The 26,963-nt window shown below is 41.9% G+C and overlaps 1 protein-coding gene across 1 annotated transcript; it reads left to right on the top strand.

Moving 5' to 3' along the window:
* On the top strand, positions 1-26,674 carry C1QTNF12 (C1q and TNF related 12). The gene is made up of 9 exons (XM_009964659.3): positions 1-117; positions 1,093-1,352; positions 11,096-11,215; positions 12,392-12,503; positions 12,752-12,933; positions 17,559-17,667; positions 19,230-19,320; positions 23,577-23,655; positions 24,259-26,674. Exons 2-9 carry the CDS (start codon positions 1,182-1,184, stop codon positions 24,355-24,357), a joined length of 963 nt encoding a protein of 320 aa, XP_009962961.1. The 5' UTR covers positions 1-117; positions 1,093-1,181; the 3' UTR covers positions 24,358-26,674.
* Positions 26,675-26,963: the final 289 nt, after the last annotated feature.

The following is a 26,963-nucleotide window of genomic DNA, read 5'->3' as shown; positions in this document are numbered from 1 at the left end:
AATAGGCTTGACAGCTCATTAGAATGTGATCCCTCCTCCTTTTTTTTTTTCTTTTTTTTTTCCCCTTTCTTGAAGTTGATGGAAACTCATTCAGGAAAGAAGTACTTATTTGCTGAGGTAAAGCAAAAGCTGAGGAGGGTTTTGCCAGTGTGCAGCAGGGGAAAGGAGCAGCGACAAAAATCAGACGTGATCTCCACTCAGAGGTACCTGAAATCTTGGCTAGTGTGAGGGGAGATGAGGATGAAAAAGACATGAGATTCTACATCCTGATAACTGCTTGCGGCATCAAGACTTACAGTTCATCGTGTCATTGAAAAAAAGTGAAGATAAACTCAGCTAAAAAGGGAGAGAAGCTAGACTTGGGAAAACTTTATCTTTTCCTAATGGACCTAGGTACATCCTCAGATTCTTTGCTTCTCCCTGTTTCAACTTCTATGATATGAGAAATTTATTTTCTCCTTAGAAGGCTGAGTACATGGCTGAGCTGTGATGCTTTCAGCCCCTTTAGAAGAGCAGTGGCTGTAGCAACCTTGGATTACAGTTCCCCAGCATCCTGAAAGGAAAGGATGAGGACTTGTCACTGAGGAAAGGGAAGAATCATTCAAGAGAGAATGGATGGAACATATTCAAGCCTGCTTTGAACTGAGCACAATGCTTCAAATGACAGAAAGTGAAATCTCCTGTTGAAGAGGAACAACCAAACAACCCCCCTAATGAGTTTTCGTTGTCAGCTCTGGCCTGAGGAACTGTTGCCCTGAGCAATTTGACTTCTCTAGGTTTCATAGTTGAGTGCATTTTAAACGAGTCTGAAGACCTATTGGGGGGGGGGGGGGAGTGACACTTCAAGGTGGGTGGCAGGACTTTCCAGGGCCTCTTGTATTTATGTAAGCTTCAAGAGGCTGAATGGACTTACCTCTTTCTTCGAGTGAATCCAGATTTTCAAACAAGTTTATCTATACCATTTCCATGTGTCCTGCTTGAACAGAGATCTCTCCAGCAACCAACGCATCCATGCATGCTGCTCATTTGACATTGCATAGCCCAGAGGATCATCTTTAATAGTTCTAACCCTTTTATTTTTTATTTTTTTAGAGAGAAGTCTGTGTCTATTCCTATTATTCGTGGTGAAGGTTTTTGTGCTTGGAGAGTGCCCTTCCTGACTTGGCCCCTCCCTTTTCAAAATGAAGGGGTGCACCTGGGTATTTGTGGCAACTTTACTTTGTCAGCAGTTTTGCCTCTTCAGAGTTACGGCAGCAAAGAGAGAGAGAAAGATGAAGAAAGAACCTAATCAGTATACAGAGCCTTTCAATGCTACCCTCTCAAACAGCGAAGAACTGCACGGGCATCCCAAGGTAGGTGTTTATGTGTTGTCAGTGCTTGGTAGAACTTATTTCTGGCAGTAATGTGATGCTGGTTTCTTTTTCCAATGATTGAGGCAATCTTGCCACATTCTATTTAATTTTAAATAGAAACATTCTCTCTTTTTCCTTTGCATGAATGATTTTCTAGCTTACTGAAGCAAACACCGGAATGCTGCAATTTATGATTATAATTTATTTTAGAATACGCATGACTGAAGTTCCAGTCCCATAGAGGCTGATTAAGTGTAAAGACATTTTGGGAGTTCTCGTGTATGAACATTATCCTGTTCAGAAACAACCTGTTAAAAAAAAGTAAAGTGGGCTATCACAGTGCAGTAATGATATTGGAATATTAATGTATCTCTTGCAAGCAAGTCCTTTGCTCTCTGAAATGTTATTTCAAAACTTTCTTAGGCAAATACAACAGTATAAACATCTGAGCATGCCTGAGCTTTCTCTATACTGCACCTTCCACCAGAGAGGCTGTGGTGATTGAAAATTACAGATGAGAAATTGTTGGTGTAGTCAGATCTGTTTAAAGTGATGGTGGCTCTTGTAGGAAAGGGTTCAGGAGGGTGCTAACTGTGCATAAACGTCAAGTGCAAGACTGTGTGTATGATACCTCCATGGCTGTAGCTGATGACTAGCTAGGCTTAGTGAGTGAATTTTGCAGGGTAGGATCCTTCCAGTTATATGTTTGGGAGAAACACCCCAGGCTGAAAGCTGCAAAATATTTCCAGACAATTTATCAGAGCCTCCAGAATTCTTTAAGATGAAAATTTGCATGGAATGCTTGGGAGTAGGAGCGGGGGTTAGGGAGTTAAAAGCAGGTCCTAGGATTAGGAGCAGGATGAAATGGAAGGGAGACTACAACACTAAGAAAGAAGGGAGTCTCCGCTGTCACACAGCCCCTTCTTTCTCTCTCTCCCCTGCTCACACAAAAATGTCTCTTGTTTCAAATGGAGGTGACCTCTAAAACATGACTTTGATCACAAGCATTAGGGATGGCAGTCACTATAGCAATAGAGGAACAAACCTGTCAAAAATTGGGGCATGGCAGAGGGGGCAAGTTCGAACAATTGGGCTGACATTCTAAATATCCTATTCAATGCTATTGTGAGAGTAATTGGTTAAGGTTGGGCAAGTCTGGGAAACAGTCCTCTATATAAAAAAAGCTGGCTGCTGTACTGAAAATTTTCATTAGGGGACTGTAAGCAATGTTTCTTCAGCTAATATTTTGTTGTGTATTGCAGGGCTCTGTCAGGACAGGTTGTATACATGCTAAATTCTTGAGGTGCCTATAATCCATCACTTTCTTCTTCTCTTTCTAGAGCTGCTTCATTCTGCTTTTACAGAAGGGGACAGATACATACCTGGTGCAACTAAATTTCAGTCTATTCTGGAATTAATTTGACTTGATGTGAAATGTATTGGACTGAAAGCAGAATATATTCTGATTGCAAAAGCCAGCAGAAACTGGTCCTGGTTAATTCTGATATAGTCATATATACATTATTGCTAGAAGAAAAACAGTACTCATTTGGAGGCTAGTGGGCATTCATTAAAACAGACATTGTTTGGAAGCTGCAGTTTCTGTGTTGAAATATTTTGCTTTAAAATATCCATGGCAAAGGTTTGGCTGCAGTAAGAGCTGGCGAGTTCAGTGAAGGCAGGTTCTGTTTAATAAGGATAGGACGAAACCAAATCTTTGATGTAAGAACTTATGAGCTCTGCTTGATATCCACTCCCAAATTTTTCAGTGTGAACTTTTTTCCTTGGAATCTGTTTAAGGCTGAAGTCCAGGCTCTAGTTATTGCTTCTAAATATAATGGGTGACTGTACTGTATTTTATATTTATATAGCACCTGCCCACGCTAAGGGATTATTTTACACATACTATAAATGCAATTGCTTAAGGATTGCCACCATTTCTGGGGTAAATGACAGTTGCCATTTACAGCAAAGCATCACAATTTGTATTCACTAAGGGAAGAAGTAAAGTAATAGTGAAGCTATCCTTACTAAACCTATCAAACTAAAGGAATCTTGAAAGCAGTTCTCTGTGGAAGACTCATCTCTTTTAGCCTTGAAGGTATTTTTGTGAGCAGTTTTGTTTCATGAAAGGATGCCCTGCACAGGAAAATGAAACAACAGCAGTGTCCTGTTTCATTTCTCTACAGCACATAACAGGAAAAATGGAATTTTTGTGGCCTCGTGCAGTAAAAATTAAGGCTATGTTTACCTTGGAAGACTCTATGGCCAGCTGGTAGGTTTATCAAAGTAGAAGGAGCAAAGAATGAAATATTATCTGAGAGCAGTGATTTTTATTCATACTGTTGAAAAGGTAGATGTGTTTTCCTTCTAATGAAGCAAAACAATTTTGGACAAATTTCTCATGAGAATTCTTTTCAAATAGGAGTGGAGAAATCTCCCCTTTAACTTTCACAGTGCAGAAGCCATGTGGTGAAACCTCTACCTAAAGAGGGAAACAGAAGTCTCAAATCTCCTGTTAAACTTGATATTTCCTTGGAAATAGTAAGTGTATTGTGTTGTTTTGTTGAAGTTTTTCTTCAGTCTTATCTTTTCTGAGTTGCTGTCAGTGTCACGTGCTTGCCAAGCACATGAGATTTTTCTTCTCTAACATAGATGGACTAAGAGAGAGGGCAGAACATGACTGATGGATACAAAGGTCTTAATCTGAGTAGCTGCAGCTGCTACCTGCCAGGCTTACCTTCCCCTTTCCAGGCATAGATTTTGTCTTGCAAGATGTGATACTATACTAACGGGGCTTTGGCAGTAGTAGATTGTCCAGCAGTTATATAGAGTTGACACTGATCAGGAGTTACCATTTGATACTTGAGTAGAGGGAATAAAGATGGAGTCAGATTCTTAGTGCCCAGTGAAAGGACAAGAGGCAGTGGGTATGAGTTGAAATACAGGAAATTCCACTTAAATATAAGAAAACAAAGCATATTTACTGTGAGGATGGTCAAACACTGGAAAATGCTGGACAGAGAGGTTGTGGAGTCTCCATCCTTGGAGACAGTCAAAACCTGACTGCACGTGGTGCAGAGTGATTTGCTCTAGTTCACCTGCTTAGAGCAGGGGGTTGAACTAAATCTGTGGATGCCCCTTCAAACTTCAGCTGTTCTGTGAGCTGCTTTTAGGGGTAGTTAGCAACCCAATGAAATTTCAGGAATGATTTGAGGTCAACAGGATTTTACCTTCAGTGGAATTTCTAAATAATGTAATGTTTTAAATTTAGTTATCCACTACATAGCCAAGAAGTCCTTGAAATGTTATTTCCTTTGTGATCCTTCTGACTCTGTCAGATACCTAGGGCTAGATCTACCTGGTTTATTACTTAAATCTCTCTGAATCTTTCTTTGGGGCCTTTTGCTTCCACTTGAAAACAGCAGCTGGTTCAATGACATTGAACAGGTTTCCTTCCTCCTCTGTAAAGAGATTTCAGTCTTAGCCCGAAGTGGGTGATTGCATGTGTAATCGAGAAAAGTATTTTTGGGCTTGGCAAATGTTAAAGCCATGGGAGAAATGGGACTGTGACCTACCTGTAGTAGATGATGCTATCTTTCATGTTTTGTGTCTGTCATTGTTGTCAGTCTTGCTGTGGCACGTTATGGACAAGAAGGGCTATAAGAAATAACATGCTTCCTCGCAATCCCTTATTGCCCATGTAAAATAATGTTGGATTCATACTTCTGACTCAGCATATAAAGTAACTCAGTGCTTGGTCTCATTTCTCAGATTTTTAAAGTTCGTTATTAAATTATATAGTTCTACTTTAGATGAGGTTTTGTGTTCCAGATGCATTGTGCTAAACCTGTTTGTTTAATTCCTTACCTTTTTTGTGGCATCCCTAAAGCCAGAACTGTACTGGTAGAACCAGGGGTTGCACTGGTTAACACCGCAGTGCAGCTAACACAGCAAGAAACATCATGTCCTTTTCTCACCCACAGTAGCTCTTTCTCATATGAACTGTTCCATTAGATTCATTAAATTCATTATGGGTGTGACCACTGAAGGTAGTTTGTGTTTAAGTGGAAGGGAGAAGCTTTCTGAGCTAGCCATTTAGAGGAGTGAAGTATAATTTTTCAATCACAAAACATAGTAGGAATTTAGGTAGGAATTCCATTTCAGATTTGGCTAAGATACCAAGCCTAACACTTCTGCTCTAGGGAAAATTCTTGAGATCTATAAAAACCACAAGTGGTCAGGACCTTGGTTTTACATCTCATTAATAACCAAGAGTCTGTATAACCATAAGTTATTAGCAGCTGACATAGGATTTTTCATGCTAAAGAAAAAAAAAAAAAAAACAAAAACAAACTAAAGAGTGGTCTGTCACTTTTTAACCTGTTCCAAGTAAAATACACTACTGAAATAAATAATTTGCTCCTAATTTCATAACGAAGCTGACAGTACTCTTGCTGGTGTAAATCAGGTGTAATAACAGAAATTTCTGGTTTAAGATAATTGACATGCTTAGTCAGGTCCATTTTGTGTCTAGCAACTGCTCAACTATTAAGCAAAGAATTCTTAAATATAATTCCATCACAGATGGACAAATACGTAGATAACTGAGCAAAACTTACAGGGCAGTAACATCAGGCATAACTGGAATGGTTAGGTATATGTTCTTGGACACACATGTCTGGCTAATTGCAGGTAGGAAGGATGCTGTCCTACAAAACTGTAACCTTCTCATGCTTTTTTTCCATCCTGTCGCACCCTCAGAAATGCTTAGGTGTGCCTGAGAACGCTTTGAGATGCTTTCAGGTGTACAGACTTGCTCACAGGTAGTGCTGACATTTTTCTTTTATCCGTCCAGACTCTGAAACTACTTTTGTCCATTTCACTTTGGTTTTTAGCAGAGATGCAGACTGGATCTCAGTATCCTTGAATTTCAGGAAAGTTCAGACACAGTTCAGATATTTCTCAGGATCCAAACTCTGCTACTTGACAGTAGATTTCTGCTAGTAGTTTCTTCCATGCTGGCTGAGTCTTGGCCAGAGACTGTGTGTGTCTCTGGGCGGTGCATGCTGTTCTGTGAGTTAGAGCCAGAAAGAACCGCAGGTTCTGCTTGTGTACAGCAGTCTAAATTACAGTTCAACTTGTCTTTTATTGATAGGGAAGTTAGGGAGAGAGTGGGCTAATTTCTCATCAGTGTCATAAACTGGTTCTGAAGTGATAGGTGCCATTGTATTTGGATTCCAAAGTAACATTAAAAGACCTGATTGAAAGTTCATTAAAAATTGCTGGCAAGGCTTCTGTTGCTTTTGGAGGTACTGTTTCAAGTGTTAAGGAGTAAGCCTGATTTCAGTGTAGTTAGCATGAGGATTCCTCCCGACTCCTGTAGGTTAGCTTTCCTCTGCAAACAGCACCCCAGGAGGGACAAGTCCCCTTCGCTGGGATTCCAAGGGTGTTCTCAGTCCTGACTGATACCTGGGTTGGCTGCAAGGTCTCACTGGCTGCTGGAGGCTGCTGCTGCCAAGAAAAATAGAGGCTTGCATGCTTATTGCTGGGATTGCTCATGCATGCCATAGTAATTAAATAATAATACCACAAGGATGGAACATTCATTTTAACTGTCAATCATCCTTGTGCTGGAGAAACTGGGGAGTGCCATGACTGTCTTGTAGAGGGATTTGTAATTTAAGCAAGCCACTGGAGAGGTATGGGATTTTTTTTATTATTTTTTTTTTTTTAAACTTCAGGACTTTTTCGTTTATTTTTCTGGGATGTGCCATCTGGACTTCTTTTTTCTCCCTGACAAGATGTCTGCTCTGGCCTGTTTCTTTACAGCTGGAGCTCCAGAAAGGCTGAGAACATCTGTTTGCCTTCACAGTTAATGGTCAGAGTCTGTCCATGATTGCTGGCTTCTGCTTCTAGCTGGCCTGTTTCCTCATTTTTGCAGTGGAGGGGAGTTTATGCCTGTCTTGCAGCCTGGTGGAAACCAGGAATATTTGAATAGTCTTTTCCACATCTGCAGCAAATGCTGCATCCTAGTTCTTAAGACTGGTCTTGTGTTTGCTGTGTTCTGGAGACTGCACTTCTGAGTTCCTGCCACATGAGCCAGCCCTTTTTGAAGGATTAACTGATTTTATTTCCCTTTTCTCTGCAATCCAGCTGTTATTTTGCTGGCTTCTGTTACAGCACTGAGGGAATACTCTATCCTGCCTGATCTGGGTGCTTCTATTAATAAGTTGTTTCCTTCTGTTTTGTGAACTGCAGTGCAGCTTTACCACAGACCTGTCAGTTCTAGTCACTGGGACAAAAAGGCATCTGCTTCCTTTTGGCAAAGCATGGGTAGGATTTTACCTGCTTTATATTTATATGCTCTCAAACTTAAATGCTCTCAAACACAGTCCTCTGCAGGTGTGACCTCATGTGTGGTGATGCTGCACCCATCTGTTTTCCGATGAAGTGGGGTAGGAAAGAACTAGCTTCTCCCATCAGAAACCATTAAACCTCCATCAAACTCTGATAAATATATTTCATGTTTGTTGTAGAAATAAGATGCACCTTGTGTGCTGTTCTTACGACTTTTGCAAACTTTATGAGTGTTCGCCTCCGGACTTGATGTTTATATGTTACAATAGATGGAGAGGTTTGCACCTTGTTGGCCTGTCTTTGACTTCTTTCTTAAGCTTCACAAAAATCTGCAGTCAAGCAATCTGTGGGAAGATGATGATGTTTTAGTGAGGTGACTACTCTCACAATACCCAGGATTTCCTATGGTGCTCCATTTCCATTACTTTCCAATAGGATTTTGTAAAGCTATGTAAGTTCTGGGTGAGGTGAATAAGAAAAACAAATAATAATTTAGCTAAAACAACCTACTAGAACCCCTTGACTAAACACACAATTTACAGCTGACTGTAAATGTGGTTATAAACATAAAAAGTCTGTTCAAGACTGATTTTGGTACAGAAATAACAAACTCGATTGTTATGAATAGTTTGTCTTGCTCTTGTTTGTTCTACATGCTGAATTTGAGCATTGAGGGGAGTGTGCATAACCATAACTCTCGCTCTGATTAATTACAGAAGAATGCATGAATGATATGGCGAAATGTCTCGGGATATCCTTGCTTTGGCCTAAAGCACAGACACCAGCTACTCTGCAGCCATCTATTTGGAGGGGAGGATAAGTGGACTGCCTGAATAGAGCAATTCAATAGGAGCAGATCTTTCTGTGGGTTGTGTCTGAGCAGTAAATCACCTAAGATTATTTGCTGAATAGAGAAGACAGAGTTGGCTTCACAAAGTTTGAGATGTATCTTAACAAATACCCGTGCTCAGCTCACAACACATCTGATTTCCAGGGAGCTGCTCATATTCTGCTGGTTTGTAAATCATTTGTTGACCCAAGCTGTTTGAAATAAATAGTTGTGATCGCATCAGCTCAGAAATCTATGGACAAGTGCTTTGTACTGTACCCATGTGCCTGGATGCACGCTGGAGAGAGAGCTTTCCATGCTCTGCATCAGCTTAGAAGGACCGACATTCCTTATAACCTCAAGCTGGAACTCCGGCAGACTTCTAAGATTTATTTTAAAACAATTTATGCCGCATGGATTTTTCATAGCAGATCACACAGACTGTGGCCTTTTCTCCTTAAAATGGGCTTGCTCTGATATTTCTAGCTAAAATTTGCATCCTCTATCAAATTCCTGTTGCTCTCAGTGACATATAGTGCAGTTATTGGGACCTCAGCTCTACCTGCATTCTAAAGGTTAATTGTTTTCTACGTGCTTCTGCAGACTATTTGATAAAAGGGACTCTATGCTTATAAGTGGTCCTAGAAATGTTATTTAAACCTAGAAATGTTATTAAAACTTGATATGGTTCTCTGAGAAGTGACAAGTGCTTTGGGGAGCCAAGTGAGACAGGTAATGAGCAAACGTAGATGTATTTGCTGACTCGGATGCATTGGAAGCACCTCGCAAGGTCTCTGCTATTGTTAAGTCTGCTGAGTGTAGATCTATAGTGTCTGAGCTGTGGGAGAACTGTCTAGTGCTGTCACACTAATAGGAGCTCAATACCCAGGGGCAAACACTTTCAGATCTGAAAAGTTCGCAGTTGACTGACTTTGCTTCTATGCTTTTTCTACACCCATCTTGTTTTCTTTCTCCTGAATGGCGATAGATCAATATTGATTTCCCTAAACTTGTAATGGTCTAGGAATCATTTCAAATGTCATTCACCCCACTACTGCCTTGTGTTGCTTTCCTGCTTGAATTCTGGTCTGTACTTGTTCTGTTTTACTAGAAAACAGCTTTCTTGAATGAATTCCAAAAGTTTACAATAGTCATAGGGTGGGGTTTTTGTTTGTTTCAAAGATTTTAAGTTTTCGTTGCAGTTTTTCCTCTGTTTTTTTCATTAATGGCTCTGAATACTTAAGCATGGCTCATGAAACTTTGGGAGGGTGTGTGCTTTTGTCCTCACTGTGATGGACATTTGAGAAGCTGATGTGTCAATAGATTGAAACCTCCATAGTCAACAGTTAATTACTCTTGATAGGAGCGTGACAGGGTATTGGTAAGCAATGATTTCTGGTGCCTCTTTTTAAATTTAAAGTTAGAAATTCGTTCATAGCTTAAGAGCCATGCAACAGGTATGGCTATTTGATTAATTACTTCTTCTTGTCTCTGGGAGGCGAGTAATGGGAGTGAGGGAGACCAATAGGAAGCAGACCCAAATCTGTGAAGACAGGTCCTCTCTTCTGTCCACACTTTGTTTAAAAGGGATCTAGAACTAGGCACCGTGATGTCAAAGCTTTAGATAATTCCTCTGTGGCTACAATATACTTGCAGAGCATAGGAATTAGCAAGGTAGTTAAATTTGCCAATGGACATCTTTTCTGTGGTCAGACATGGGCTTTATTTTTCACTCTGAATTGGTTTGTTTGTTTTGTTGTGGTTTTTTTGTTTGTTTGTTTGTTTGTTTTGTTTGGTTTTTTTTTTTTGTTTTGTTTTGTTTTTTCCCAGTGTGCACATTTGTCACTCTGCAGCCTGTGATTTGAAAGTTATGGAGCATTTCAAGGGTTTTTGTATGTTTTAATTTCTCTCTATTGCTTGATTGACCCAACTGATAAATATCAGATGCCAGTGGTGAACAATCTCTGACATCTGGGCGGGTTTTCTGTAGCCTGTATTAGTACTGTCAGAGGGCTGAGAGTCTCAGCAGCTTGAGAAAGGTCTCTGAGGCATGCTGGTTCCCAGCTCTTGGCTCTTACTGATTTCTTAAGCAAAGGGAGCTGGGAGGCCCTGCAGGTGATAGCATTTTAAGTTATGAGAAGGCATTTTGATGTTTTAAGGGCAGCACCTTCTGGCTTTTGGGACATTACTGCTGGCAGGCTTAGCCTGTAATTTATGAAGAAAAAAATCCCACTTTAATGGGTCTCTTGAAAGGCTGGTGTCTTCCATACACTGTCAGAACTCTGATTGAAGTACTATCCTGCATTTGCAATGCTCCTGTAAATGCAGACAAGAAATGGCTTGGTACTGGATAATCCAAGCTGAATTGCTTGTTACAGAACTGTAAAATCCCATTTGATCCCACCTTCAACGTCCTCTCAAATGCAGTATGTTAGGATCAAGGATGTGGTTTAGGCAGCAGGCAAGAGTCTGGTCTGGCAACTTTGCATTCTCTGAATCCATGTAGTGCCAAAGAGATACAGTGATAGCAGTCTTTGTTCTTGTTTCTCTTTAGATCCTAGAATCTCCAGATCCTCGAATCACAGATCCACGGCGGACCTGGATCTCCTTTGTTCACCGCCCAGACGATGGCAATACCTCTAAAAGGAGATGCAAAGGGAAAGACAAGAAATTAGTAGGTTATTGCTAGATTCCCATCAGCTAATAAATGTGCACTCTGGCTTTCCTTCCTACTGCTGATATGCAAGGTGTTATGTGTGCTCTAGCTTTTGCCTTCTCACCCTAGAGTGTGCTGCATTTTAATTTGGTTTTAAATTCTCAAAGTATTTTGGAGAAGTTTGAGACAGTAACTGCTATATGCTTTGTAAGATAAGGTATGTGAATTCCACTGTCGGCATTAATTTTTGTTTAAACCAGCTGTCCCTTGGACTGAGCCTTTTTTTTTTTTTTTTTTCCTCTGCTCAGTAGAAATAAAATTAATTTTTTTTTTTCTTCCACTAGATAAAGTCCAGGTATCTCAAAGGATATATTAATCAAGGTGTGGACAAGTCATTTATTTCAAATTAATGAATTACTGATCATCTGCTGAGTGATACTTGATCATGTGTACACTTTTAATCTGCTACTTAGACAATTTTGAATGTTTTTAATGAATTCCTTTTATTTCTCAGTGAGCTTGTAAGCAGAAGTGCTTCCATGCAGGCTTACTGCAGTTTAGTTGACGAAACAGGAACTCCCTGGGAACAATATACATCAAAATAGCATTGATAACATTGTTGCATGTTTTTACTGCTAATTTAAAGCTCTAATCTGTGTGTGGCTAACCTTTACAGGTTTTGATTGAACCATTTAATTTTTTTCAGAGAGCTCTATATTGCACCAAACGTTCACGTATGCGATTATTATGTCTGAGCAATATATATTAATAATGTGAAGTGTGGCTAGATGGCTATTCTAGTTAGTGAATAGGCAGAATAAGAAGCTCAAAGACTAGTGTGATACTTCACTGATATGGGAAGATACAGAAGCAGCAAACTTAGTCTTGTGCCTGTTGTGCTTCACACTGTATATTGGAACTTGAAGAACCAGTTAGTGTTTACCTGAGCAAAGTTTATTGTCCCACATAAAGACATGAGTAAATTCCAAGTGCTGGAATTCACAGCTGGCTGGAGATTTAAGATTGAAGAGTTTAAGATTTACTGCATCAGGCCTGTAGTTCAACTGATAGTGTAGGGGGCTGCTCATGTGGCTGACAGCCCTGTAGAACTGGCTCATGGCTGAGAGAATTTTTGGTCTGTTAGTGCAATTGCCTGGTTCCAATTCATGTGTTTTTCTTTGGTTACTTCCTTAGCGTGGCCTTGTTGGGCCCCCAGGACCTCCTGGTCCCCAGGGACCTCCAGGAGCACCTGGTGCTGAAGTCACCCGAGAAGTCCTTCTGCAGGAGTTTAAGGAGATATTAAAAGGTAAACACTGTAAGATCTTTGTGTTTTTGTGATCTGCTTCTTTTGGTAAGCACCATGGCAAATAAAGAGTTGGCTTTGCAAACATTAAAGCGTTCCCCTATCTGGCAATCAAAAATTTGAAAAAATGTTTCCCCAACTGCTTAGTTCAAGTTGAAGAGTTAAGTGCAGAAGTCTAATTGCACAACTGATGGCCTCATAGACTCTTAAACCAGGCATTTATTTTCCTATACTTTTTCTTTTCTTCTCAGAGGCTGTTGAGCGTCGAGCATCCCTGGCTATTTCAGCCCATCCTAGCCAGCTGCCTCCACTCCTGCTCTCCTTGGAGGAAGTTTCACCCCACAAACGTGTAGAGGAGGCATTCCATTGCAAGCTAAAAGGACAAGTCATTGTAGATAAGAAGACCCTGGTAGAACTTCAGAACTTCCAGTCGGTGAGAAGGGATTACAGACCGAACCTGACTCCACAAGAGTCGTTGGGCATAGGCCAGCTGTAGTTCCCCCAGTCTGCAAAGATGCTTCGTGGCTCTCTAGATAAAGGTGTTTCCTGAAGGGGCAAACCTATCCCATAAGCTCGTCTCAGACTTGAATGCTATGAATATAGCACTACCTTTCTTGTGGTTGATGTAAGTAGGATCTCACACAGTGATTTCAGCACTGAAGCTCAACTGCAGTAAGATGGACATTTAGCTTTAGGTCCTCTCCTTCCTGAGAAATGCAAGAGGCAGACTTTCTTCTTCTCTTGCAGCCCAGCTGAATCTTAATATAGTTCTTACTGAAGTTCTGACAGGTCTGTGCAAGAGAGGGCTGTCTCACAGGTCCAAACAACAGTCAGTCTTTTTATTTCAGTTAATGATGGAGAAAGACTTGGCCACATTTGGCATTAATTTGAAGGATCTGTTCTTTTTTTCAGTGCACACCCTGTTTAATTCCAGAGTAACCTTCAGATGTAGAAAAATGTCAGAGGCAGACAGAAGGCAGTGGTTATAGACTTGTGAGTCCAAATAAGAGCCATCATTTTATTAGATGGGCCAGTCCCGATGCTCAAATTCTTTACGTAATGTTTTATAGAAGACTAATAAAAATTACTTTTATAATTTAATTATAGTCAAGTTACAATGACAAGCACACCATCATGGCATGCTGTAGTGCATTATAAGCATGGTTGAAAGCAAGCTATTGAATTTGATATTGAAACTTCTACTGACTATTTCTGAACCAGTTGCAAACAAGACCTTAACTGGAGTGTAAATGTTAGGCAAAGTTACAGCTAAAACCAAATAGTTACTTGGTAACTGAGGAGACTTATTTTAGACTGTGGAGTCACAAAGACTCTAACAGCACAAGGCCTGCAGATATGTGGTTGCTTTTGTGATGTGACGAGAAGAGTTTGAACTGGGAATATGGCTTTCAGTCAGCAGGGTTTGCTAACACTGTCCACCTAGTAAGGTGCTGAGCTTTCTTCCCAGCTTTACTGAGTCCCATTTCTGAAAAATCCTGTCCAGCAGATCCTTTCCTATGTAGTAGATGTGTTGCTAGGACTTCTCACAGCTGCAGGACTAGAGGCAGTGCTTATGCTCTAAATGGGGTGCTTTCCTGGATCTTTCCCAAATACACTTGTGGAAGCCTGGTTTGACAGCTCTGTGGGTGCTGGCACAGAGGCAAGATTGTACTTGAAGTGTGGGCAGGGCTAGAGAGATCTGCTGCCTCATTAATGAGGAGGGAAAATGTGAATAAAGACATCTCAGCAATCAGTGCGTAGGCTGATGCTTCCCATGCTTTGTTATCATATTCATAGCTTCTTTCTAATTGCTTCTGGCCCTGAAGCTGATGTGGGAGGGGTGGCAGGCCTCTGGATGCCAGCTTTTCATTTCAGCTTTGGGACAAGAAGTGTCTGGTTTTGGCTTGTGCTCTGATATAGGGGAATTTAGCAGGGAGGGAGACAGTGGATGCTCTTGCAAAGATGAAAACATTGTCTTTAAACAGTCCAAGGGAGGGGAAAGAGAGAGAATTCCCCTTCATTCTGTTGGTTTAATAATGTGAAGAAGCCAACAGTTTGATGCTTCTCAGTGAGATGATATGAATTGACTCTAATTCCTAAATTTGGACCTTACTCAAAGCATTCTGAGATAGTGGAAAGAACCTGTGCTGAGAAATAGCCAATCACTTCTATACTCTGTCAGTTGAGCATGGTGTCTGAGTCATTCTGACCTTGAGTATTGAGAGAGCATGATGGTTTTCTCATTCTTCCATGATAAATTTCCTCCAAGAACATTCCCTCCCTCTCTTCCTCTTGGTCTCAAAATTCCTTAGTATCTGAAATGAAACTTATAATACTCCTTTCCCCACACCTCTTCCTCCTGTATCTCACACTTTGAGGTTCCTAATGATTGCCTCTTGCAAAAGCTTTCAGAAAGGTACTTTACATAGCAAGAATTGAAGTAACTGCAGACTCTGACAGGCCATGGAAGTGGGATTTATCTGGAGCCCAGGAACGTCACTAGAATTGGATCATTTAAGCTTAAGGTGGCCTACGTGCTTTTCATGGTGAAAGATCCCAGGAGGCGTCCCAGTGTCTCTAGTGCCTTGAAGTCAGGCTACATGTCTACCTTTGGCCATTGAATTTTATTGCTGCTTCAGGAGATTAGTGTATCCCCTGTGCATTGCGGTTGCTGTACAAGCTAGATTATCCTTTTCTTTAATAACAGCTAAATCAATGCATTGCTTTCCACAGTGTTTATCACTGAAAAGGTAAACTGGCAGTTCACATTTCAATTCTCTGGGCATGGTTTCTATTTTCCACCCAGAAGTAAACTATGGAGTGTATGATGGAGATGTGGGGATAGGATATGAACTGAGGAAGAGAAGTTGACCTTGGTTTGTACAGAATGGCTGGACACTTAACTTTTTTGTCTGCTTTTGGTCTGGCTACTGAAATAGCTGTATGAAAGTAGTTGGTTTCTCAGCTATAAATCACTGCAGCGTTTGAAGCAGCCAGGTGAGTATGCTGCTGTGAGGCAGTAGATGCAGCAGGGAACTCTAATTGGCAGGGGGTTTAATGGAATATTTTGCCCAGAGAACCTCTCCCTGCATTGTCTTTTTCTATCACCAAAGAATAACAAAGCCACAGAGGGCATGAAGAAACAGGAATGTTTTATCAGTGATAATTTACTGGTGCCTAAAATTGCCTTCCATGCTCAGCCAGTGGTTTTGGAATTATGTTGCTGATTCTGCTAATAGCTGTAACAAGAAAGGAATGAATTAACTATGCAGTACAGTTTTGCAAATACAGGGCTTAGTTCTTCTCTTTCAGTGAGGTAAATCTAGCATTACCAAAAATGATGGCATAATGGTAGTGCAAGAACGGAATCAATCTCCTTCTGTAGTCTTTATTGTTAGGTTAGCTGTTGTATTCTCTGTGTGCGTATACATAAAGAAAATATAACTCCTTTTGTGTGTATGTATGTGCACATAGGTACGTATCAGTGCACATTGATAAATATAGAGACTTAGAAATCATTGTGTGCAACATAGTTGTTCTGCAGTTCATTATTACTGTTTTCCCATTATACATATATAATCTTATGAGAAATGCCACTGTTGTTGCAATATATTTTCACCAACATATGCACATATAAAACTTTTCTAGTAAAGTTGTATGAAATTTAAGACTACGGCTACATTTTGGTAAAGAAGGACTGGGAATGACTCTTCTGTGAGCCTTGCCTGGGATTTGCTGAATAAAGGCAGGTTAGTCATTTCACTCTTTCTACCATGTAGTCATTCTCTAAACAAACAGCACCAGACCCAAATATTTTCAGCCTTACTTCCTTTCAAAGAGAAAGTGAAATAAATTATTCCTACCCTGCATTGTGAAACCTGGCAATTTCTGGCTGTGATGAACCAGAATGGGGAAGCAATTAAGTTCCCTCTGATACTTGAACAAAGGCATTCCACTACTTTTTTTAGTGTAATAACACCTGTGGCAACACTGCTACAAATTTGTTCATTGTGTCTCAGGCCCCTTTCGCCATCTAGTATTGGAAAGCATACTCAAATGTTGGGCTGTTGAGATTGCTCAGTTATGCATTTGTGCATGCTTTTGGGATATAGCGGTGTGTGTGACTTTACAGAGTCAGATGTGAACAGCTCTTCTGTCCCAGAAGACCAATGTGGGGCAAATCTGTCAGGAGAGCATTCATGAGAACGCATTCACATTGCACAGGATGCCCTTGCGGTGGAAGCAGAGTCTGACTAATGCGCTTTCTTGGCCCATTGAAGCCACTCCTGCTTCTCCCCAGCTCTAGCCAAACTCATATGAGGCAGGCCAAAGCAAACAATAAACATTTCTTGCAGAGTTTATTTTAGTCTGAGTCAGATAATCTGTTGTGAGTTTCTTAAGACTGCTTCCTTGCCATGAGAAGCTGCGTGCTATTTTACTAGGTTTTTGCCTATTCTGTAGAATCCAAGGCCTAGAACAAAGTGAAACTAAATATGGAATCTGTAAGAATCCAGGCAGTTATTCTCTATCAATATCAAAGCCATCTGGCTTAGACCTAAAGGGGGTAGAAAACCTCTGGAGAGCCATATGAGTGTTTCCTCTGTACTTGTATCACAAAAACAGTGTATGGAGTTCCAGGTTTTTAAGACTGGGGACACTGCTTGGCCCCGTATAGGAAGTCTCTGGGAGTAGTAGGGGCCTCTTGACTCAAATAATGGGAGATACTCTATATCAGAACATCAGTGGAGGCTAGAGGCCACTAGGACCAGCAGAGCATAGGGATGAAGTAAGCATAATCTGAGACAAGATGAGTTAGAAGAGTTCAGCAGTGAGCAAAAAGGGCCTCTTCATGTCTCATACTGATAATTTTGTATTTTGTGGACATCAAATGCTAAGAGAGAGCCCATCCGGAAGGTGTGGTCTGGGGAGATAAGGCAGTAGCCTTGCAAATTTTATCAGCTTTGTTCTCATGCACGTAAGCTTGCTCTTTTCCATGGGCAGAGGTCATTTTTGAGAGTGCTGAGGACTTGTTTAGGGTCTGCTTTTCTTATCTTGCAGCCTCTGGCCAAAGGAGCTTTTCTCCGGGGGACAGGATTAAATCTGGCAACAGGACGTTTCACAGCACCCGTGTCTGGCATCTACCAGTTCTCAGCCAATGTCCACATTGGTGAGTGTTGTCCACAGAAAACTTTTCTGTCCTGCTTGAGAGATGCAGGAAGGAGTGAACTCTCTGGGTCCTGTTTGATTTGAAGCATGTGCAATGGAAGCCCTTTGCAGTGAGCACTCCCTTTGGTACCATGACCCAAACCCCTGTCCTTAGAGCTGGTACTTTCACAGACTGGTAGCCACAGCCAGTTGCTCCATGCAAACCCAACAGGTCAGTCCTTATGGGAGATGAGTTTAGGGACCAGATATATTCATGTGTGGAAATCATGGCTTCCATAAAAGATTTAGAAGAAATGAATGTAATGATGTAGAACTGCATCAAGGAAGTTTTAACTGTGTTTTGTCAGCAGTGCATTTGTTCAATGGTTTTAATCATTCAGTGATGAAGTATTTTATAACCCAACACCAGAAGCGTGCTTTCTTAAGAAGTTGTAGTGGGTTAACCCTGCCAGGTACCCATCAAAGCCACTCTATCACTCCCCCTCCTCAGCTGGACGGGAGAGAGAAAATATAACAAAAGGCTCATGGGTCAGGATAAGGACAAGGAGATCACTCACCAATTACCATCATGAGCAAGAGAGACTTGACTTGGGGAAAAATTAATTTAATTTACAGCAAATCATATCAGAGTAGGATAGTAAGAAATAAACCCAAAATCTTAAAACACCTTCCCCCAACCCCTCCCTTCTTCCCAGGCTTAACTTTGCTCCTGATTTTCTCTACCTCTTCCCCACCAGCAGTGCAGGGAGAATGGGAAATGGGGCTTGTGGTCAGTTCATCACCCATTGTTTCTGCTGCTCCTTCCTCCTCAGGGGGAGGACTCTTCACACTCTTCCCCTGCTCCAGCGTGGGGTCCCTCCCATGGGCTGCAGTTGTTCATGAACTGCTCCAGAGTGGGTCCCTTCCACGGGACACAGTCCTTCAGGAACAGACTGTTCCAGCCTGGGTCCTCCACGGGGTCACAAGTCCTGCCAGGAGCCTGCTCCAGCGTGGGCTTCCCACAGGGTCACAGCCTCCTTCAGGCATCCTCCTGCTCCAGCGTGGAGTCCTCCGTGGGTGCAGGTGGAGATCTGCTCCACCGTGGACCTCCCTGGGCTGCAGGGCACAGCCTGCCTCACCATAGTCTTCATCACAGGCTGCAGGGGAATCTCTGCTCTGGCACCTGGGGCATCTCCTCCCCTCCTTTTTCATTGATCTTGGTGTCTGCAGAGTTGTTTCTCTCACATACTCTCACTCCTCTCTTCAGCTACAGTTGCACAGGATTTTTTCCCCCTTCTTAAATATGTTACCCCAGAGGTGCTGCCACTATCACTGATGGGCTTGGCCTTGGCTGGCAGTGGGTCCATCTTGGAGCTGGTTGGCGTTGGCTCTATCAGACATGGGAGAAGCTTCTTGTAGCTTCTCACAGAAGCCCCCCCTGTAGTCCCCAGCTACCAAAACCTTGCCACGCAAATCCAATACAGAAGTCACAAGATTACTGGTGTTTCTGTTAAGCCAAACACCAGCAACTGGTGCTCTGCTATGTTGTGAAAGTGCTTATATTTCTTCCACTGCTTTCCCCAGACCACAGCGAATTGAAGAGTAAAGTCCAACTCCGAGCCAGAGATAATGTCCGAGTGTTGATCTGCATCGAATCTCTGTGCCACCGATACACGTGAGTTGCTACAATGCTGTCTTGGCAATAATTTTTCTCAAATGGGCCACTGTTTCAACCAACTGTGGAAATGAGGTTCACCAACAGTGCATTTTATATGATAAATGCTTGTAGAACTTTTCTGAAGAGAGCGATTCCATCTGGCTCTTAGATTTTTGTGGTTTTTAATTCCAATTTTTAACCTTTCAGTGCTAATTACTTAAAATATTTAAATATTGCATATATTGAGAGAATTGTGGATGACATCAGCTGACACTGGATGTAGCTAAAGGTGCTGAATGCTCAGCTATCCTGATAAACATGCAGAGTGAGAGAATATATTTGGTTTGCAGAGAAACACTTTAATTTTGTGCCAGGGGTTGTTAGCTCAACTTTTATAATTTCAGCTGCATCCAGAATGGATCATAACATCTCACTCCTATTGCCATGGAAGTGTTGATGTGATGAAAAGAATTAATAGGTGGAAAATAGAGGCGAATGGGTCCTGAGGCAGAAAGTGCAGGGCTTGTGTAGAGGTATACGATACCTTCTCAGAGCCCTCGGCTTGCTCAGATAACCATGCTGAATTTTCCTCTGCTGGGATCCACTAGCAAAACTCTGCTAAAGAAACACTTTTGTTAGGCCGTGGCAACCTTGTGTGTTTCTTCTTATGCAATGGGCCACGGCATCAGCATACTGTTGGCTGCTCATTTGTCATGCTTCTGTCATCCTTTCAGCTGCAGCACCTAGGTGCCTTGTGTCTCAGAGGAGGCCAGCTTGCCCAGCAAGGGTTTGGCAAGCTTTGCTTGGAGGAAGGGGCTGGGGAGCCCCTGGGCTGGGCCGAATTGCACCCAGCAGAGGGCAATGCTGCTTGCACAGAGTGGCCACTGCCTCCGCTTGCAGCTCGGCCCTTGTCATGGGAGGAAAAAATGTCTGTGCAAGGTTGTGCAGATTTGCTCTGTCCTGCCCGCAGCTCTCCCAGTGCAGCTGTAGTATCACCCTTGCAACAGCACCACTGAAATATATCCATAAAACAACTCCACAGGCGCAACTTAAAGCCCCCCAAACCATACATTTGCTGCTGGACTGGCTGCTTCAGCCCTCACCTTCACTGCTTTGTGAGTCAGACTGCTGCAAATATGACTGACCTCTCGGCAGGCATTTCTATTTAGAGGCTTTATTGGCAGGTGAATTTGACATGAAGCCTCATGTAATAAATAAACATGAAGTTTGGGTTTCGTTGGCCTCTGGGACAGACTTGATTGGTATCTGAGTACCCATTAGTAACTAGGGTAGGAGGGAGCTCTGTGCCCATTGACTTGATGGGAAGTCAAGGAGCTTACTGACTGGAGCAACTGGCACCTCCTCAGCCTCACAGACTGTTTTAAAACAGTCTTTTATGGTTGCAACGCTTAACGTGAGGCAGTGACAGTCTGGCTGCAGTCACAATGTCAGCAGAAGGAAGGGTGTAACTTCTTGCCCCTTGGAGGAGAATGCCTTATATTCTAATAAGCTGCAGAATTTACAGGACATTTAATTTATGGCACTTGTGAGAATTCCTTTAGGTCATGCTAAGAATGGACCTCAGCCTGATCTTGAAGTCTGGGATGTATGTTGGCAGTGAGTGATTTGGGGACAGCCCAGACCTTTAATCACAGGGCTGGAACAGGTATGAGTAGGGCAGAACGTGATTGTCCTTTTTACAAGCAGCTCTCAGAAATTGCCTTTGCACAGGGCAGATCACCATTCCTGTCCATTACTCTGCATAGCAAAGACCAGTCAGATTCAAGTAATCAGGTTTTTTGCTTTCTTCAGCATTGGTGCTTTTTTCTTTTCACCTACAACAATCTCCTCTTATCTTAGCAATTTCATCAAGAATGGGACACATGTCCCTAGCCCTTGGATTTCCCATGAACAGAGACTGCAAGTTGCACAGAATCTTTTTCTACATGCTTGTGGGATATGGAAAGATACTCCCTGCTGGGATGTGGGAAAATATTACCAGTTGGTGGTGTTGACCTGACAATATTTCAATAAAAGTTTGAGTGAATGAGTGGATGAGATTTATGAAGCCAGGTAAGAGGATTTAAAAGTGAAATTGATCCTGCAGATCTCCAAGACTGAAAAGCTGTTCTCCCATCCTAATCTCCACTCTACATTGTCTTCAGTTACAGAATCATACAGAAAATCTAAATTCCACTTAAATCATTTTGCAAAATAAATGAAAGTTACAGTGGTGAGTTTTTCTTCCTAATGAAGCTCCTAACTTAATTGATTAAGGCATCTGAGAGAGAACAAAGTGTTTTTCTTCTGGAAGGCCCCCTTCTGTCTCCAAGGACAGTGTCTGTCTGTGCCTCTTTCCTTTGCTGTCCATTCAGTCAATCTGACAGTAATATTACGAAAGAATCAATATCGGTCTCTGATCGCTTTCAACATGACTTCAGCCTTGCTTCTTTGTTCTGGTAAATGCAAGCACAAAGAGTTCTCTGAAAAGGAAGCTTCCCTGTGGGCCATGGAAACCACTGTGCCTTCCTCATTGAAGGTCTTTTTAGCTAAAAGCTCCTAGAAAATGGTTGGGGTTCTGGCTGGGATGTGTGGACAACTTTGTCCACATACAGCCCAAGCAGGTTTGTTGGGATGTTTTGAGATGGATTTGCCATCTGAAGAATTTATAGCTACATTCTCCAAAGAACAGTAACAGCAAAAACTTCTTTTTCTTAGATGGAACCGACCCAGGTGTTAATTGTTTAGATAAAGGTCTCTGATGTCTGACTCTCAGTTGCAATTTATGATTGGTTGTCCTGCAAGGCTGTCCTGAGTTGAGTGAGTTGGGCAGCAGTGGGAGCAAAGCAGAATCAGCACTGGCTCTGTGAGAGGCATCTCTCTCTCTCATGATGGGTGAGAGTATGACTGGTCTGTGGCATGGAAGGAAAGTGGGTGGAGGGATGGGAACCTGTCTGGACAGACATTCTGCTGGAAAAGGCTGAGGTGCTACCCGTGCTTGTGGAATTTCCTGGGGATGTCAGCATACACAGTCATTCATTTGAGGGAGCTGAAAGAGCCCTGAGGGCTTTCGGCTGAGAGAGATGGAAACTCAGAGGCAAGGAGACAGTTGGAGTAGAAGAGATTAACGGTGGGAAGTTCCCACCCAAGCGAGGCTCTTGGCAGGGTATGATACACAGACTGAGCTCTTCAATCAAGATGGTGCTAAGTGGCTTCCTCTCTCTGGGCCAAATTGCCGCTACCTTTTATGCATATTATTTCCTTGCAAGGGGGCTGGAAACAGCACGTTTGCACTTGTTAGGTTTCGTCACCACTACTTCATGGAAAAAAGGGAGGAAAGGGGTTGGTTTTCTTGGGAAAACAACTAGATCTGCTACCACTGGCTAGGCAGATTTCAGAAGAACCAGCCAGGCACGGAGCTCTGTGCTTTCTTATTGCTTTGGAACTGAGCTTACATGGGTTGCTCTGATTGTTGATGACTGGGGCACCTCCTTTCACCCTGAACCCTGTACAAAGGAGCTGAGTTAGAGTTCTGTAAATAGAGAATGCCACTGAGAGCAGCTGTCCTACTTCTTGCTACTGCAAGAAGCATGATGGCTATTAGAACATGATATTAGAAAAGAACAGTGCTGAGGGGTGATCTGGACCTCTCCCTTGAATTTTAACTGAAGGACAGCGCTGTTGAGGGGGTTTTTTGACTTGTATGTGACCCTTTATCCAAATGTCCTCCCAAAGCAGAATATGTTCTCTTTTGCACAGGCTGACTACATATGTTGTTAAGGTGAAACAGGTCTTTCACACCTTGAAAATGAATGACCTGTTATTGGCAGAATGCATATAGCTATCTACTTGCAGAATAACAAGAGTATAAGCTATTGTGGTGGCCAATAAACTGGGATAACAGGTGTGCAGATAAATCTAAAGGGCATGTTTAGCACCTGTTCAAGGGTGGGGGATAGAGTTTACAGGCCCTTGAGAAAGGCCTTGGTGAGAGAAGGTGGCTCCCAGATCCTGCCTCTAGCTGAGTTTTGCATTCCCAATCCTGTATGCTCTGGAGGTCTTCCATTAGACTCTACAGTGAGGACAAAGTTGCACTGTTCTCTTTTCAAGGCAGCTGATTACTGCTGGGATCAAATGAACAGGCCACCAGTGTAGTACAGGTGGGCACTAGAACCACCAGGTCCTATTTCTATGGAGATCACAAGACTATTGTTATTCCTGTTGTGACCACCTTAGGTGTTTAACCTGTTTATTTTTCTTTTGCTGCTGTTTAGGTCTTTGGAAGTCATTGCTGGTCTGGAAAGTAACAGCAAAATCTTCACTATCTATGTACACGGCTTACTGCAGCTGCAGGTGAGCCCATGCAGATTGGGAATCACTGTACCAGTTTGCTTGGCAGGGTATGGACTTACTGGCAAGGCTGAATTCTTACCAGGAGGTGGGGAAGTTTTTATTAACCTTCTTTCTAAGGTTGATGAAGTTACATGCCTTACCAGGGGTGACTAGAGAAGGTACGTGGCAGGAACAGGAACAAAAGCCAGACTTGTGCTGCATGTTCTGATCTTAAGCCACAGAAGTAGCCTTCCTTCTAAGAAATTACAGGAAATATTTTTCTTAAATCTCTCCTTTTATTGTCAAGATGGCAATTGTATTTCCCATTTCATTGAAGGGAATCTGAAGCACAGATGCCCACTTGACTAGTCACTCAAAAAGATTATACTGCAGTAAGGATCTAGTTAAGTAATAAGCTTACAACACAGTTTCACTACAGAAAACTTCTTCCAAGTCAAAGATGTAGTGCTGCAGTAAAAATGTTTGGTCAGATTCTGTTCCCAGGAGCCACAGAAAAAGGCAGGAGGCTTCTGTGCTTAGTTCATGGTAGAAGTGCTTTTTCTCCTCCTTTTACTCTGGGATGAAGTATCAGATATTTTCCTTTCCCTCTTGTTCGCTCTGCAGGCTGGCCAGTACACCTCCATATTTGTGGACAACAGTGCTGGAGCTCCCATCACCATTCAGAATGGATCAGATTTCATGGGCATGTTAATGGGTGCATAACATCACCTGCAGCAGCGTGGCAGGGAAGGATGTGAATTCGAGCCTTGCAGTGTATATTTGACTGAAGAAACCTTTACTTTGACTCTTGAAGACCGCTTCCTGTAACTGTTGGCATCTTTTTAAACAAGCAAAGAGCCTTTCCTTTCACAGATACTTCAGCTTGCTTTCAGAAGCTACAGCTTTTCAAGGTCCACACCAATCCATTCATCATAAAAACTATAACTTTTATAGCTCAGAAACAAACTCTGTAATATTTAATTTGTGCTTCACCAGATGCTAACTGAACAATACACTGAGATTTGGAATTTGTTACATTATAACTTTATTTCACAATAGCACTTGTAATCAGCATGTCTCTTGGGATTGACTGTGGGGTGTTTGAGTTTGGAAATGAAGGATTGAGAGGGGAAGTAAAATAGTGACTACATTCTATGTGTTGTGGAGGAAGGAGACAAGGATTTGCCAGCAAAACTGCTTTTTTCATACAATTGTAAATGGTATAGGCCCTCTCTCATGTTCAGAATTGGATATATTTGACAAGAAGTATGTTGAATTCTCAGACAATGCCTGTCTCACAGTCGGGAATCCAAGGTCTGAACTCTTTAATTGTGGTTCGTGATATCTAAGTATTTCCTTGATCTTATTGTTGAAGCTGAATACCTTGCTGCCTGTGCAGTTTTATTGTTATGAAAAGGTAAGGCAAATGACACCGGTTCTAGCATGAAGTACCTTACTTGTGTTCTTATGTTTTAGTAAGATATATATGTGGCTTTGGAATGCATCCCATAAACAGCATCCTCTCAGGTGCCATATAATAATTTTTAAATGTGTCAAATGCATTACACTGGTTGTCAAAAACCTGGCAAAGACAGTGAGGATAGCAGCTTCAGATCAGATATGTCACCTACAAGGTGCTTGTTGAACTGCAGTGAAATAATGAAAGAAAACATGGGGCAAGGCTTACTTCCAACGGGTGGCCTGGATCATAGCGAGTATATCTGAGCTCTGTTTGGAGATTGAAAGTGCTGTCAAAGACTGTCTAGAAAGTCCATTCAGTGAATGTTTTCTGGATTTCTATAAATCTGTTTGCAAATGTAAGCATTTGAGCCCCCAGAGCTGCTCTGCATACAGCTTCAGGCTATAAACTCATTTTAACAAAGTAAAAGGGTATTGATATTTCATGGGGTTAAGGTGTGTTACCCAAGATGTGGTAACATCCTTGTGATTAAAACAACCCATGCTCATCTAGTGTACCTCTGTAGTTTTTCCTGTCAACAGACACCCGGCCCTTTTATTGATTCAGTTTAGCTAAGGAAATGGTTGTATAACAGTGTCATAAATAGACGGTAGCAAGGCTCAAAGTGGAGTCCAAGATACTTGTTCTTGAATGTTTGCAGTGAATGGAAGATATCCCTTATATAGTGTTGTGATTTTTGATCGACTACACTACCTTTGTGCAATGAAAACAAAGACTACTGGGGACAGCAGAAGGCATGAAAAAATTGTCATCTGTTGCTGGGTCCGTTGTTTAGGCTGATCAGTGTATGATGTTTCTACAAGCTCCAGTAACACTGCTGTTGAGGTTGGTGGTATGCAAAGATGTCTTATTTCAAGAGTTGTGGGAAAATCTGCTGTAAAACAGGCATGGCTGAAACTGTTTTCTTCATCTCCGTTATAAATACCTTGAGGCAAGGGTACTAAATGGTATTTTTTCATTTGTGTAGAATATATTAAAGTGATGCCTATTGGAGAAGGAAGGAGAGGGTACAGGGAATAATCAAGTAGTGCTGTTACACAAGTAAACACAGGTAAATTCTACTTTCTGGTCAACAGAATGCATTTTTTTTTAACTGGACCTGTGTGACTGTCTAAATATAGCAGCTATCAATGTTTATATATTAATTCTTGCTCCACAATACATGCCAGAATTCCTATGGATTTTTTTGTAGTACACTTTGGGGAGAATGTACTTTTAAGCATAAACTGGGTGCTCTGCTAGCAGAGGAGAGTCCAAAGCTATTGAAAGGAACAGCAAGTAGCAACAGTAGTCATTCCTGGAGCTTCAGGAAGCACAAACCAGACATGAATATCACTGAACCCTATCAATAAAGATTGGCTGTTTACACTGGGTTTTGATGGAGTAAGTGTAACCAGGGCAAGGGGCCTATATCCCAGCATGTATTACTATACTGTACTTTGTACTGTGTGAATATTTGTAATAAATTGGGCTGTTTCATGCATGACTTACAGCAACATAATCAAAGCGGTGTGACATTCAGCATATGTTGTTATATCTGTAGGTTTATTGAACTGAGTCTCACTGTTCTTGGTAAACCAGAGTTAAAGTATTTATTTTGTTGTAGAACTAAAACTGTTTGTCAGACTTTGTTTTGGGATTTGTGATTTATTTCTCCCCCCCCCCCCCCCTTCTTTGCTGCGCTTTACTCTCAAGATCTTCTTAGGAGATGAATTGTTCTGCCTTTATTCTTCCGTATTTATGCAAGGAGTTCTGTCCTGCCAGGCATTTCCCCAGCGTGCTAGACGCTCTCTGAATGTGTATCAGACAGTCCTGAGGAGCACGCAGCCTGAACGGTGAAGGCTTAGAT

Source organism: Tyto alba, unplaced genomic scaffold (genome assembly GCF_018691265.1).
Source record: "Tyto alba isolate M040663 unplaced genomic scaffold, T.alba_DEE_v4.0 Super-Scaffold_20000042, whole genome shotgun sequence".
Classification (NCBI taxonomy): Eukaryota; Metazoa; Chordata; class Aves; order Strigiformes; family Tytonidae; genus Tyto; species Tyto alba.
The sequence above is the reverse complement of the archived record's forward strand: the minus strand, read 5'-3'. Positions and strand labels throughout refer to the sequence as shown.

Excerpts from the sequence above, each read along its gene's own strand:
- C1QTNF12 (XM_009964659.3), top strand. The coding sequence starts at position 1,182 with ATGAAGGGGTGCACCTGGGTATTTGTGGCAACTTTACTTTGTCAGCAG. Across the intron at positions 12,504-12,751 it reads GTTTAAGGAGATATTAAAAG|AGGCTGTTGAGCGTCGAGCA; the intron begins GTAAACACTGTA and ends TTTTCTTCTCAG. Across the intron at positions 17,668-19,229 it reads CTCAGCCAATGTCCACATTG|ACCACAGCGAATTGAAGAGT; the intron begins GTGAGTGTTGTC and ends TGCTTTCCCCAG.